The sequence below is a fragment of the Nomascus leucogenys genome, chromosome X (assembly GCF_006542625.1).
Source record: "Nomascus leucogenys isolate Asia chromosome X, Asia_NLE_v1, whole genome shotgun sequence".
Classification (NCBI taxonomy): Eukaryota; Metazoa; Chordata; class Mammalia; order Primates; family Hylobatidae; genus Nomascus; species Nomascus leucogenys.
In genome coordinates, this window is record NC_044406.1 from 91,990,525 (window position 1) to 92,004,696 (window position 14,172).

Sequence of the window (14,172 nt, forward strand, 5' to 3'; positions counted from 1 at the left end):
ATGTAAAGAAAACTCTGTGTTTTGAAGAGTTTGCATTGTGACCCAGGAAATAAGGCCAAACCTTTGTGAATTCTATGATAATAACTATGAAATAACATATTGACAGATGCAAAAATATCAGTGTAATCTGATATTTATAGAGAAAGATTGAGGAAGTGATAAATAGTTATTAGAGTCGGTGAAATTGGTTGGGGAAGGATTTCTGGAGGAGAGTTATGTTCTTGTTCTTAATAGAAACATCGGGGTTCTCCAAAGATCTATGAAGACCTTTCTGGTTGTAGTATGATGTGTCTCAGATTACCATTCTTAAAATTGTCTTCATCCAAACAAGAAAGCAGGAATCACTCATACTGTGATGTGGACAATGGTGGTATCAGGGAACCTTTCAAATTTACCTTCGTTATTACCTTACCTTTATCCACATCCTCAATCATTGGTAGTCAGATTTTGAACAAGCTGCCTGTACCCTTAGGTGGCATACTGCAATTGTTTTTCCCTTAGCAATGGTGACATGAGCTCACCACTAGAATGATCCACAATTCTTAGTTATATATAAATGGATTGCTACATATATATGTACTGTATACTTTTTTCTTGAGTAGGTTTCTAAATTTAATGCACAGCCTCTAAATAAATTATAGTTTGCTTTGAATTCAAGGTGAAGAATATTTTGATGACAAAAATTTTATTTTGAGTGAGTAGTTTTTAAAATATACATAATGTTTACTATAACCTTGTCCACGAGCTACTTTTTTAAAAAACAATAACAACAAGAAGAAAACAAAACATCTTTGATTCACTTTATGGATTGGGTTGGGAATCGGTAGATAGTGTGATAATAGTGGTGATGATGTTAAAGGAAATTAATTTTTATTGAGTACTTAGTATATGCCAAGCACTGTGCTATGAGCTTTAAATGAACTATCTCATTGTTAGGAGAGAATTCTCCATGGGGCTCTTGCATTTTTTACGCGTCTGTGAGCAGAGTATCCTTTGCCCTGGATTATCTTTTCAAAGGTGTATGTATAGAGAACAGACTTTTATTTATTTATTTATTTTTATTTTTTTTTCTGAGACATAGTCTCCTCTGTCACCCAGGCTGGAGTATAATGGCACGATCTCGGCTCACTGCAACCTCCGCCTCTCAAGTTCAAGTGATTCTCCCATCTCAGCCTACCAAGTAGCTGAGATTACAGGCACCCCCCATCATACCCGGGTAATTTTTGTAGAGACAGGGTTTCACCATGTTGGCCAGGCTGGTCTTGAACTCCAGACCTCAGGTGATCTGCCTGCCTCGGCCTCCCACAGTGCTGGGATTACAGGCATGAGCCACTGTGCCTGGCCAGAGAATAGCCTTAGAAGATAGAAATAGTGTCTATCTCTAGAGCAAAAGGCAGGTTTGCTTATAGCCTTGGAAAATACAGTTAGTATCTGCCTCTGGAACAAAGGGCAGACATGCTTATGGCCCATTATAAGAAATTTGTGTTTCTTAAGCTTGGGGTTCTTCTGTAATACAACCCAATACTTCTACAAGTGTCACCTGATCCTCTTTGTATTATCCTATGGGAATTGAGTTTGTGTAAGCAACATAAATACTGATACTTTGGCTATTGTCATTGCTCCAATTAACTGTTTATTATTTCTGACCTAGGATTCTGGTGTCTTCTACCAGCTTCCATGAAACTGGCAGGCTAAATTTTTAGTGCATAAGTAAGGTAAAATCTCAGACCCTTTACCATTCTTTCTTTTCCTTTTTTTTTTTTTTTTTTTTTTTGAGACAGAGTCTCACTCTGTTGCTCAGGCTGGAGTGCAATGGTGTGATCTCAGCTCACTGCAGCCTCCACTTCCCGGGTTCAAGTGATTCTCGTGCCTCAGCCTCCTCAGTAGCTGGGATTACAAGAGCGTACCACCATGCCAGCTATTTTTTTGTTTTGTATTTTTAGTAGAGACAGAGTTTTGTTATGTTGGCCAGGCTGGTCTCGAACTCCTGTCCACAAGTGATCTACCCACTTGGCTTCCCAAAGTGCTGGGAATACAGGTGTGAGCCACTGGGCCCGGCCCCCTTTACCATTCTTAACACTTGCATAATAAAACAACCCTATAAAGATAGCTGCTTTTATTATTCTCATTCCACATATACCAAAAACTGAGATTTAGTCACCCATGCAAAGATCCATAGGTAAGACATTATAGAGCTGGGATTTGAACCCAAGTCTAACTCTAAAAGCTGCATTACCAAGCAGTAAGCTACTCAAGTCCTTGGATTGACCTTTTATCTGACTGCATCATGAACTATAAGAAAGTTATGCTTAAATAATTCTGGGTTGCAGATTACCAGTGTCATGTCAAAGGCTGAATGTTCATGTCAGCAGGAGATAAGAACAGTTAAAAAATTATGATATGTTTATGTCCCCACAAATCCTTGTTTGTTTAATTACCGGGTTTATACTTTATGGAAAAATGTACATAAACTTAAAACCTATTATATTGACATATTTACAGGCTAGAGATGTCATCTATGAATGATGGCATCCTTTGTTTTTTTTTTTAAACAACTTAATAAGACAAAAATCCCTGAGCTCTTTACAACTCTACAAGCCTAGAAGTAAGATGACTTACTTAAAGACTAAAAGTGACAAATGTGAGTTCATTCAATAGATCCTGTATCCCCAAACTTCTTATTAGCATAGATATTTTTATCCTTATATTAGGTTTACATCTGCTTTTCAATGTATATAAACAGCATGGCACATAGCAGGTGCCCATTAAATGTCATTTGAATGATTCTAAAGGGTCGTGGGTCTTCATAGCATGATAATATTAATACACAGTTCAGGGTTTTGGCCATCTTGATCTTTTAATGCATTAACATTGCAAGTTTGCAGTTTTATGTAATTATTTATGCAGACATCTGAAAGTCCCCTTTCCAATCAAGCTTAAAAGATTTTTCAATAAAACTTTCTTCTTTTTATTTTTTTAATATTTGCAATTTAAACTTTTTTAAATAAGGTAAAATATACATATGTAATTTACCATCCTTACCATTTTAAATGTACAGTTCAGCTGTAATAAATACATGTATATTCTTTTTTCCCCCTCATCCCCCTTTACTAGAAAACCTTATTTTTCTAATGATTTTTGAGAAATAGAACTTATCAAAGGGCTTGAGATCTTGTTTGTTTATTCATTTGTTTTCCTTCCTTGAATTTGCTACAATATCAGTTGCTAGTTCTTATGTTTTAACGTCAGTCTTATTCAATGACTGTAGATTGATTAATTGATGTTATATGTAGCAAATCAATTCACCTTATAAAATTTCAGACAGTAAAGCTTGTTTTAGTTTCCTTATCATTAAATAGTCTCTGAAATTTACAAGGAAAGTATTTTGAAGTGAGGATAAGACAATCGAATAAATCAGTTAGGAAAGTTTCAACTATATCCTGAGGCATTTTATCTAGGGCTTTTGATTTTAGGTACAAGAAAGATCCCTAATTTATTTAGATTATTTTCACCAGCTTAGTCCTGGTGATATGACAAGTTCACATATGCTCAAACTCTAAAACAAAACTTTATAGTATGGGCATGTTTTATGAATGTGAGTTAGAAAAGGAATTTGGATGTTTCATGTGTATTCTAAATTATGAGTTTTACTTTTCTCCCCAGAGAACCCAAGATTGGTCAATATTTTCCCTTAGAAATACATCTGGGTAAAAAGTTCTAATTATGACCTAAACAAGCTAACATTAAATCTTTGGAATAGAAAGCAAGGTTTATTTATAAATTTTCTAATTCTTCTGTGCTATGCAAATTAACGTTATTCCTTAGATGTTACCTTTACACATCTGCTTTTCTTTCTGTCAGCTTCCTCAAGTTGGTATGGATAATCACAAGTTAGTTTGGCTGTTAAGCAGTGTTAGCATCAAGTTCTGAGAGTATCCAGGGGCTAGCAGCCAATAAACCTTGGTTCTGAACTACTGACCAGCTACGTCAGCTTAACAAAGTTCTTTGTCCTCTCTGTGTCTATGTTTTACTCCTGTAAGGGATACTTACCCTGCCCATTTTCCAGGGTTATTGGCAGAATTAAGTAAGATAATACATATAGAAGTACTTGGAAAGATTACTAACGTGTGTAATTGTAAGTTGTTGCTGCAGTATCATTGCAAAGGCCTTTTGCCTACATTGAGCCTGAATGTGTTCCTTGTCTTCCTCAGGATGTGAAGTAGGGAGAGAAAAAATACCATCTCCATTCTTGCACACTCGTCAGTCGGCCTCCTCAACCTCACATAGCTCTAATTGTACCTAATGAAAGTAACATTTTTAGGTCCCAGTTGCAGGAAATATTTTAAATAGAACCAGCCTGGGGCATTTTTCAAAATAAAATCTAAATAATGCAAGATTGTTAGCACGAACTGTGCCAGGGCTGGATTACACAACTAATAAAAATCAACCTGAGTTTCAGACTGTCAGGCAGCCTTGATGATACCTCCCCCAGGTCACCTGGGGTGATAGCAGGACTCATATCAGACCTTGTCTTTAAGTTCCAGGGACCTCGGTCATCCTCAACGACTTCATACTAGGACTTGTTCGTGAGTTAACAAAGTAGTTTGTCAGCATCTATTCACATGTCAGCATCTATTCACATGTCAGTGACCACAATGAGAGTGTATACATACTGGGCCCTGGCTTAAAGTTGTTTGTGGCTAAGGGTTAGGAAGGACACACTTCCTCCTTCAACTCATCAGCCGTCTCCAGGGTGGCTTCCTTGCCTTTAACACCACCCCAAATCAATACAAATGCTGCTGACACCATCTACGTTGTTTATACTTTGGAGAGGTTGGGGAATGAACACATGAATGGCTCTTGTCTTGTGCCTGGAAACCTGGCTTTGAGGTCTCTGGGCTTTGTTATAGAAGGCATTTGTCTAAGAAGCTCCCAGAAGTAAATTTTTTGTTTGTTTGTTTGTTTGTTTTTTTGAGACAGAGTCTCACTCTGTCGCCCAGGCTGGAGTGCAGTGGCAAGATCTCAGCTCACTGCAACCTCTGCCTCCTGGGTTCAAGCAATTCTCCTGCCTCTGCCTCCGGAGTAGCTGGGACTATAAGCACGTGCCACCACGCCTGGCTAATTTTTTGTATTTTTAGTAGAAACGGGGTTTCACCGTGTTAGGCAGACTGGTCTCAATCTCCTGACCTCGTGATCCACCCGCCTGGGCCTCCCAAAGTGCTGGGATTACAGGTGTGAGCCACCGTGCCCGGCCAGAAGTAAACCTTTTTAAGTGGAGCTTTTACTAACTCTTTGACCTCCAAGGTTCTAGCCTCTGCCTAGTAGCTAGTACTCAGAGTACCTAGAAGTTCCTTCCTGCCTTAGCTGCTTTCTCTTGATACGCTTCTTTCTGTGCCTAAGTCAGTGTATCTTTTTGATCCTCTCAGACCTACGTGGCTCTCTGGTATTAGACCTTTTGCCCAACTGACCTCTTCCAGACTGTTTCCTGTCAAGTAGCACTTCTAACCCAGCAGACTATTTTAACCCACTGCTGCCAGTGTGTTATTTTTATATTGTTCATGATTATTATATCACATGTAAATTGTAAGTATTATATATTAGGTATGTATATTATACATATATACATATTAGTTATATATGTATACATACATATTAGTTATACATATATAATTATTATATATATCTTTTAATATATTTAACAATGCTGACAATACCTACAATTCTAATTAGAGATACAATTGTTTGAATACCTACTTTTTGACAGATCCTGTATTAGGTATTTTACATACTTTTTTTTTTTTATACTTACAGTGATCTGAACAGGTCAGGTATAAAAATGTAAACCTATTTTTACTCATAGTTGTATAATGAAAGGAAATCCTTCCTCCCACCTCCAATGGAGCCACCATAAACAGCTTCTTATCCTCATGTTTCAGGTGAAGAAACTGAGACTCAGAGAGGTTAAACAATTTGTCCAAGGTCACAGAACTAGTTGAGCCTAGTGAGGCTTAGTTTAAAGATGATGCTTTGTTAAGAAACCACTATATCAGATTGGTCCTCTACTTTAGTCTACCCTATTTTCTACCCAGGGATAAATACATTTGGGATAGTTAGCTTCTTTCAGAGCATTGAACATTTCACCTACTTCTATTATTGAGATCTCTGGTCAACACTTCTCCTTCTGTGGAGGTATAACATAATAATTGAAAATTTTTTAACAAGTATGTCTCTTTCACCTGTATGAATGAACAACATGGAGCAGATACGATCAAAGTCAGTAACATCAAGAATTGTTCATAACACTTTGGATATCCAGTAGAGATGATTATCTTTCTTCTGTGTTAGATACCTTTTAAATAACTGTGACCATTTAGCTTCCCTCTATCCCCTGCCCCTGCTGGTCATTCTTGTCTTTCAGATGTAGCCAATATTTTTAATTCTTTGCCAATATGCTGCTGCACAAAACTTGGCTAATCTTCCTCCTAGTGGCTATCCACAAATACCTGCAAATTATCTGGGTCATACTTATACAAGGAATATGGTATTTGACAAGCCATATACCTTCATCTGAAGGAATGTGATATTTGACAAGCCATATACCTTCATCTGAAGAAAGGGGGATATACGCCATATGGGACTGATACGAAAGTGGAAAAAAAATAACATTTCTCTCAAATAGATACCTTTTGATGCCCATTCATTTAATCAACTAACGTTTACTAAGCATCTACTATCTATTCATTTAGATCCCAGGGATGGTGTAATGAACAAGAGCAACAAATTCCTTGCCCTTTTTAGTGCATACTTTAACAAATAAACAAATATTAGAAGATCAGATAAGAGCAAGTACAAAGGCCTATTGTTTGAATAGGCTTAGTGTGTTCAATGAACAGAGAAAATGCCAGTGTGGCTGCACCCTAATGAGTAAAGGGGAGAATGTTATGTTGAGCTAGATCATGTATGGCCTTATATCAAGCAAGGAGACTTGGAAATATTTAACACTGAAGTGTTTAAAAAATGGTGAAAAAGAGCTCAATTGATTGAGCTAAACTGATTTACCCTTCTTCTCTGAGATTACTACTATTGTGGCTTTAGCTTCGTGGCACTTAAAGAGGCTGTCCAATGTCTGACAAGAACATAAATGTTTTTTTCACTTAATCCCCAGTGGGCATATCTTATGCGCTTTGTGTTCCGGGAACCCATATAGAGGAAGAAAGAAAAGCAAATCCTACAGTCTACATAGTGTGATGGGGTTGCATCTAAACATCAGAATTGGAGTGCTTTGATAGTTTCCTTCTCAGATGACACAGGCCTGGGCATAGTCAGGGGTGCTTGCCAGAAATTAACTTTACCAGAAGCCTAAGTAGGAGTCATTCTTATTAACTTAGTTTGTAAACCCAAGAGGCATAGCCATCTGCATTCCTGTGTTTTGCATGATGTCGGGGATATAAAATTGCAATGAGTGAGTACTAAGCAGTATGAACAGTGCCGATCATTTGGTACTGTCTTAAAATTATTGGTTGGCATGCTAATCCCATGTGTTAGGATTGTTATTACTCAGTTATAACGCAGTTGGTTTGAATTGCCGCCCTTGGCAATTTTAGTTTTGACAGCACGTATCCCTTGATGTTTAAAACAGTTATGGTCCTGAAATGTCTTCCATAAAGTAAAATTAAATATTCCAAGATTTACAGCTGATCTTCATAGTGTTATCAGGCTGCTTCTGATTTCTTCCTCACACTTTTCCATTTTCTTTTGTGTTTGACATCTTCTGGAATCCAGGTAAGGTAGGGTAGAGAAAGGTCATGGATTATACATAGAAAAATAAAGGCAGAATTTTTATTTATTTATATTTATTTATTGTAGTTAATTAGATTCATTAAATATGTTTATTGAACTCACATTATTGAGAAAGTGCTAGCCAAGGTACAAGAAGACAGAATTTTTATTCAATAAATACCCTTCTGTAATGTGTTAGCCAATTAATGCCCAATTTCTAAAGTGGCCTTATGATAACATTCCGTGTTGAGAATTCTTTATAATGCTAGTGCTGGTTGATACAATTAATCCCAACTGACCAGACTCTAGTAGGATTTCTTCTTTATACAAGCCGAAAATTCAACACCTGGCACATCTCAGTGAGTACCTTAAAAAGCTGAATAGTTGGCCGGGCGCCGTGGCTCACGCCTGTAATCACTTTGGGAGGCCGAGGCGGGCGGATCATGAGGTCAGCAGATCCAGACCATCCTGGCTAACAGGGTGAAACCCTGTATCTACTAAAAATACAAAAAAATTAGCCGGGCGTGGTGGCAGGTGCCTGTAGTTCCAGCTACTCAAGAGGCTGAGGCAGGAGAATGGCGTGAACCTGGGAGGCGGAGCTTTCAGTGAGCAGAGATAGCGCCACTGCACTCCAGCCTGGGCGACAGAGCGAAGAGTCCGTCTCAAAAAAAAAAAAAAAAAAAAAAAAGCTGAATAGTTAACAGGTAAATTAACCTGTAAGCTAACAGATATCCTCTGTATCTTGATCTGGTTTTTAGTATATATTCTGTATCGGGAAATGTTGGCTGAGAAACCAATAGTAAAATTCAACTATCCCTGTAGTAACTGTTAAAGGACTGGCCACAGGGTCAGAGCAAAAATGGCTACAGCTCCAGTTATAGAGACTTTCTCACAGGTTTTTATTATCAGATTTTCAACATAGCAATATTTATTGCTGGGAAAGAAGTCAGACTATCTTACAGTTTGGAAGATGGGTATAGCTTCTCTATGTAGCTCTGTGGCTACCTCATGGCCACAAATATCCACATTAGCAGTTAGTTTCATATCTTCTTGTCGGTTGCAGCATAAAACTGCTCTGTGTTGCTTTGATGTTGTTTCTGATTTCTAGGCAAGGTCCTAAATGGAAAAGTCAATACTCTTGAAATATATAGAGCACAAACAAAGTTTTAAACACCCAATAAAGCCATTTTGTTATTTCTCTGTTCCTACAGAAACTCAACATATTGCATGAAGGTGTCAATGTCCTTGACTGTTGCAGAGAATGAATCAGGCCTGTGCTACAACAGCAGGATCCGCTATTTAGAAAAATCTGAAGTCACTAAAAGAAAGGAGATCTCCTGTCCAGACATGGATGACTTTAAAAAGTCCGATCAGGAGCCTGATGTTGTGTGGTATAAGGTAACTCAGCATGGTGTCAAATGCATATTTTACCTCAGTCAATAGCAGCCTTGGGGATGAGGAAAGGGAGATTTTTTTGTTACTAGTTTTTGGTATTAGATATTTCACTGAGAAGAATCAACAGATCCATAACTAAATAATTCAGAGCTGTGACTCTTATGTATCACTGGTTTTTAATGCAGGTGTTAGAAGCAATACCCCTTTCTCCAACTGCTAAAAGTAGAATCTCCCTCCAGCCTAACAACATATAAGAACTAATGGGAAGAAGGGCAAACATTTAAATAACACTTGAAAGAAATTATTTGGGGGACACAGAAATATTATTTACTGGCAGGAACAAAGGCCTGCCATTACAAGTAGTAGTACTTATAAAGAATAACAACTATCATAATGGTCTACTCTGTGAAAGCCACAACGGTGAATGCAGAGGAGAGAAACGGGCCCAGTACGGGATGTGTAAACACTGTTAAGGTTAAGTTTAGCTGGAAATAAACCACACTCAAAGGTTGAACAGAAGAGAATTGTGGCCAGGCACAGTGGCTCATGCCTGTAATCCCAGCATTTTGGGAGGCGGAGGCGGGCAGATCACCTGAGGTCAGGAGTTGAGACCAGCCTGGCCAACATGGCGAAACCCCATCTCTACTAAAATATAAAAATTAGCTGGGCATTGCAGCACACACCTGTAATCCCAGCTACTTGGAAGGCTGAGGCAGGAGAACCGCTTGAACACGGGAGGCAGAGGTTGCAGTGAGCCAAGATCGTGTCACTGCACTCCAGTGTGGGCAACAGAGCGAGACTCCATCTAAAAAAAAAAAAAAAAGAAGAAGAAGAGAGTTGAATGAAAGGATTATTTGCAAAAGTTTGGGCAGGCTTGAAGAAATCGATAAAGGAGCAAGCTGTTGATTATCACCCCTAGACCTGCAGTGTCAAGGGGAAGGAGCAGTGTCACTGGAACCTGGCAAGAGTGGAGGAAGCTGCCAAGAGATACAGCCTTAAAGGAACATATGAGGGTGGCGGATAGGAAGGGAGTGGGTAGGATAAATACCCTAACCATTTATAACTCCTGCTCTCTGTTTATTTGCTAGTTATTTCCCTCTCCTGCCACCCTCATTCAAACTGAAACAGAAGCCAGGGGGCAGAGGCAGGGGATAGAATCAATAGTGTTCGGCTTTTCTGAGCATAGACTAGAGCAGGCAAGGGCAGAGAATTGGATCTACGGGAAGAAGCAGATAATAACCACACAACCTTCCAGCTATGATATTCTGGCAGCTAACCTGGGGCCCACGATCTTGTAACAGAACTAAGCCAACTCTCTTCTGTCAGCTCTGAACCACAGCAATTGACACACTGGGCAGTTTTATGGTGTGATGGTAGATGACCAGGAAGGTTTTCTGCACAGATGCTGTGTGTACTGTTGGAACCAAACACACATAAAAGGTGGAGCAGGTTGCGTCTATAGGATCTGACAGACCCTCAGTTCCTAGGGAAGCTTAATCCCTAACTCCCACAGCTGTCATATGCCTTTACATTTGGAAGCCTCTCCATTTTCACACCCAGGGAAACTTACCAATAGACACCAAGAACATGCTCTGTACTAGAACGTCCAGGTCTCAATGGGAATTATCTTAATGAAGACAATATTGTGACAGATAAAAAGGAACATAATGTTTATTATGCATAAACATAGACTACAGATAATTTGGTGGGTTTATGCCATCATCAACCTCATTTGTATTTATTAAGCACTTATTGTGTGCCATTCATTGTAGCTAACTTGATTTCAACATTATCTTGTTTAAATCTCAGTGCAGCTCTGTGTGATAGGTGCTATTATCCTAATTTAATGGAGAACAAAACCACTGAGGCTGAGAGAGATGTGACCTATCCAAAGTTACACAGTGAACAAAGCCTGATTTTCTGTTCAAGGCAGTGTGACTCCAGAATTCATTTTCTTAATCACTACCCTCTCTGGCAATGGGCCTGGGACTAAACCCAGCCTTGGTCATATCTTGGGAACTTTTGTAAGATGCCATGCTGGTGCAGTGCAGCCTGGCCAAAGAAAGAAAAAGAAAGTTTTATTTTAATTTTATGATTGAGGAAGGGAAGGTGACCTGCCCAAAGAGTTAGCAGCTGGGAGTGAAATCCAGATAATCAACTTTCCCTTCTAAGAGTAATTCTACTATCTCATCTTACTTTCTGCTAACTTCTTTCTTCTCCTTTTCTCATATCTCTAGACATCACTATCATCCTTACATACGCAAGCAATTTACTGCTTGGCAAATGCCACTTCTCACTCTTCCTTAGAAATGGACCAACAATGGTGAAGCAACAGGCCTTTCCAGCTCTGCCTGGATAATATTTAATATTTCTATAATATTTTACAGTTGATAAATGATCATCATAATGTTAGCTAACATTTCTTAAGTACTTACTGTATGGCAAGCTGTGTTTTAGGTGCATGAGATAGATTAACGCAATTCTTAGAACTACCATATAAGGTAATATTATCTCTATTTTATAGAAGAAGTGACTGCAGACTCAGACAAGCTAAGTGCGTTAGCAAAAGTCAACAGTAGTTTGTGACTTGCAGTTTGGCTACTAGCCCCACTCTTAGCCCCTACAATATACTAATGGATTAGGATAAAATGCTAGAATCAAAAGTTAAAGAGTACCTGAAGCTCAGAAATGCATTGCTAACTCTTGGTTCTCATACAAGGTTTCAAGTAAATACCTGAAGAAAATGTACCAACATATTAGGAAAATATTTCCTTTTCAGTCAGTATTTGGATAGTCTACCTTGCCTACTTTATAGCCCATGTATTTTCTTTTTTAAAATTTATTTTTTATTTATTTTTTATTATTATACTTTAAGTTCTGGGGTACATGTGCACAACATGCAGGTTTGTTACATATGTATACATGTGCCATATTGGTGTGCTGCACCCATTAACTCATCATTTACATTAGGTGTATCTCCTAATGCCATCCCTCCCCCCTCCCCCCACCCCACGACAGGCCCCAGTGTGTGATGCTCCCCTTCCTGTGTCCAAGTGTTCTCATTGTTCACTTCTCACCTATGAGTGAGAACATGCAATGTTTGGTTTTTTGTCCTTGCAATAGTTTGCTGAGAATGATGGTTTCCAGCTTCATCCATGTCCCTACAAAAGACATGAACTCATCATTTTTTACGGCTGCATAGCACTCCATGGTGTATATCCACGTTTTCTTAATCCAGTCTATCATTGTTGGACATTTGGGTTGGTTCTAGGTCTTTGCTATTGTGAATAGTGCTGCAGTAAACATACGTGTGCATGTGTCTTTATAGCAGCATGATTTATAATCCTTTGGGTATATACCAAGTAATGGGATGGCTGGGTCAAATGGTATTTCTAGTTCTAGATCCCTGAGGAATCGCCACACTGTCTTCCACAATGATTGAACCAGTTTACAGTCCCACCAACAGTGTAAAAGTATTCCTATTTCTCCACATCCTCTCCAGCACCTGTTGTTTCCTGACTTTTTAATGATGGCCATTCTAACTGGTGTGAGATGGCATCTCATTGTGGTTTTGATTTGCATTTCTCTGATGGCCAGTGATGATGAGCATTTTTTCATGTGTCTTTTGGCTGCATAAATGTCTTCTTTTGAGAAGTGTCTGTTCATATTCTTTGCCCACTTTTTGATGGGGTTGTTTGTTTTTTTCTTGTAAATTTGTTGGAGTTCATTGTAGATTCTGGATATTAGCCGTTTGTCAGATGAGTGGATTGCAAAAATTTTTTCCCATTCTGTAGGTTGACTGTTCACTCTGATGGTAGTTTCTTTTGCTGTGCAGAAGTTGTATTTTCTACCAGGCTGAGCAAGTTTTGCTCTGGCTATAACAATATAAAGAAGAGGATACATTTGTCCAGAGTTTATTCTGGTGCTCATTCAAAGTTAGAACTGTCCAACGTGTTAAAAGAAAAATTTCAGCCAAATTAAATTTAAAAGATTAATTGAGCAAAGAATGATTCACAAATCAGGCAGTCTTCTGAGCCAGAGTAAGCTCAGAGACTCCAGTGCAGCCATGTGGTAGAAGAATATCTGTGGACAGAAAAATGAAAGTGATGTACAGAAAATAGAAGTGAGGAACACAAACAGCTGGATTGGTTATAGCTCTGTGCCTTATTTGAACACGGTTCAAACAGTTGGCCACATTTGATTGGTCAAAACTTAGTAATTGGCACAAAAGTAGGCTATGGTCTACTTACACCTCCACTTGTTATATTTGACAGTGTACAGAGAAACCTTTAGGCCTAACTTAAAATATGTAAGAAAGCAGCTTTAGGCTAAACATGATTTAACAATTTCCCCCTTTTATTCATCCTCTCATTTTGAGAGATTGACCAAAACTTTAGTCATTGATGTCACTATCACCATCATAAATGTACTTATGTGGTCTTGAAACCCACTGGAAAATAGCAGAACAGTGGGTTGTGTAAGGTGTGAACAAGGACTTCAGGTCATTTTTTTTTTTTTATAAGGGTTAGAGTAGAGGATAACTTCTTAGTCTGGAACATCCTGTTTACAGGAGAAAAAATCAAAACCTGGTGTGTTCTAGGATATATGTGTTTCCTTAAAGTCTTAGTTTGATTATGTTACATTTAGAACAAGTGAGTCCCTTTTGATTTTGTCTGGTCTGTTGGGGCCTAGTGCATGACACGAGCTCAGTCCAAAACAATGGCCTCCCATAATTTTGTTTAAAAATTCCCTCCTTTTTGTCAGGTTCTCACTTAGGTGAGTGTGCCACTCTCAGTTACCGTCATTTTGGGTTTCCAGGTCTCAGCAATTCACTCATAGGTTATGATGCCCTCATGGTCACACATTTCCTTCAGCTACTGGCATTCCAATTGAAGAGAGAACATTTGCCATTCTTGAGATGGCTGAATGCAAACATTTAAAACTTTTGAGAGAATACAGTACACCAGGGGGACTACTATTATGATTGTCAGGAGGATA

At 38.6% G+C, this 14,172-nt stretch overlaps 1 protein-coding gene across 1 annotated transcript in view; it reads left to right on the plus strand.

The window, feature by feature from the left end:
• Positions 1–14,172, plus strand: part of IL1RAPL2 (interleukin 1 receptor accessory protein like 2) — a 1,171,118-nt gene that overhangs the window by 622,184 nt on the left and 534,762 nt on the right. Inside the window, exon 4 of the mRNA XM_003262140.1 lies at positions 8,991–9,177. Within this exon, the coding sequence (XP_003262188.1) occupies positions 8,991–9,177 (187 nt within the window). The remainder of the gene's footprint in view (positions 1–8,990; positions 9,178–14,172) is intronic.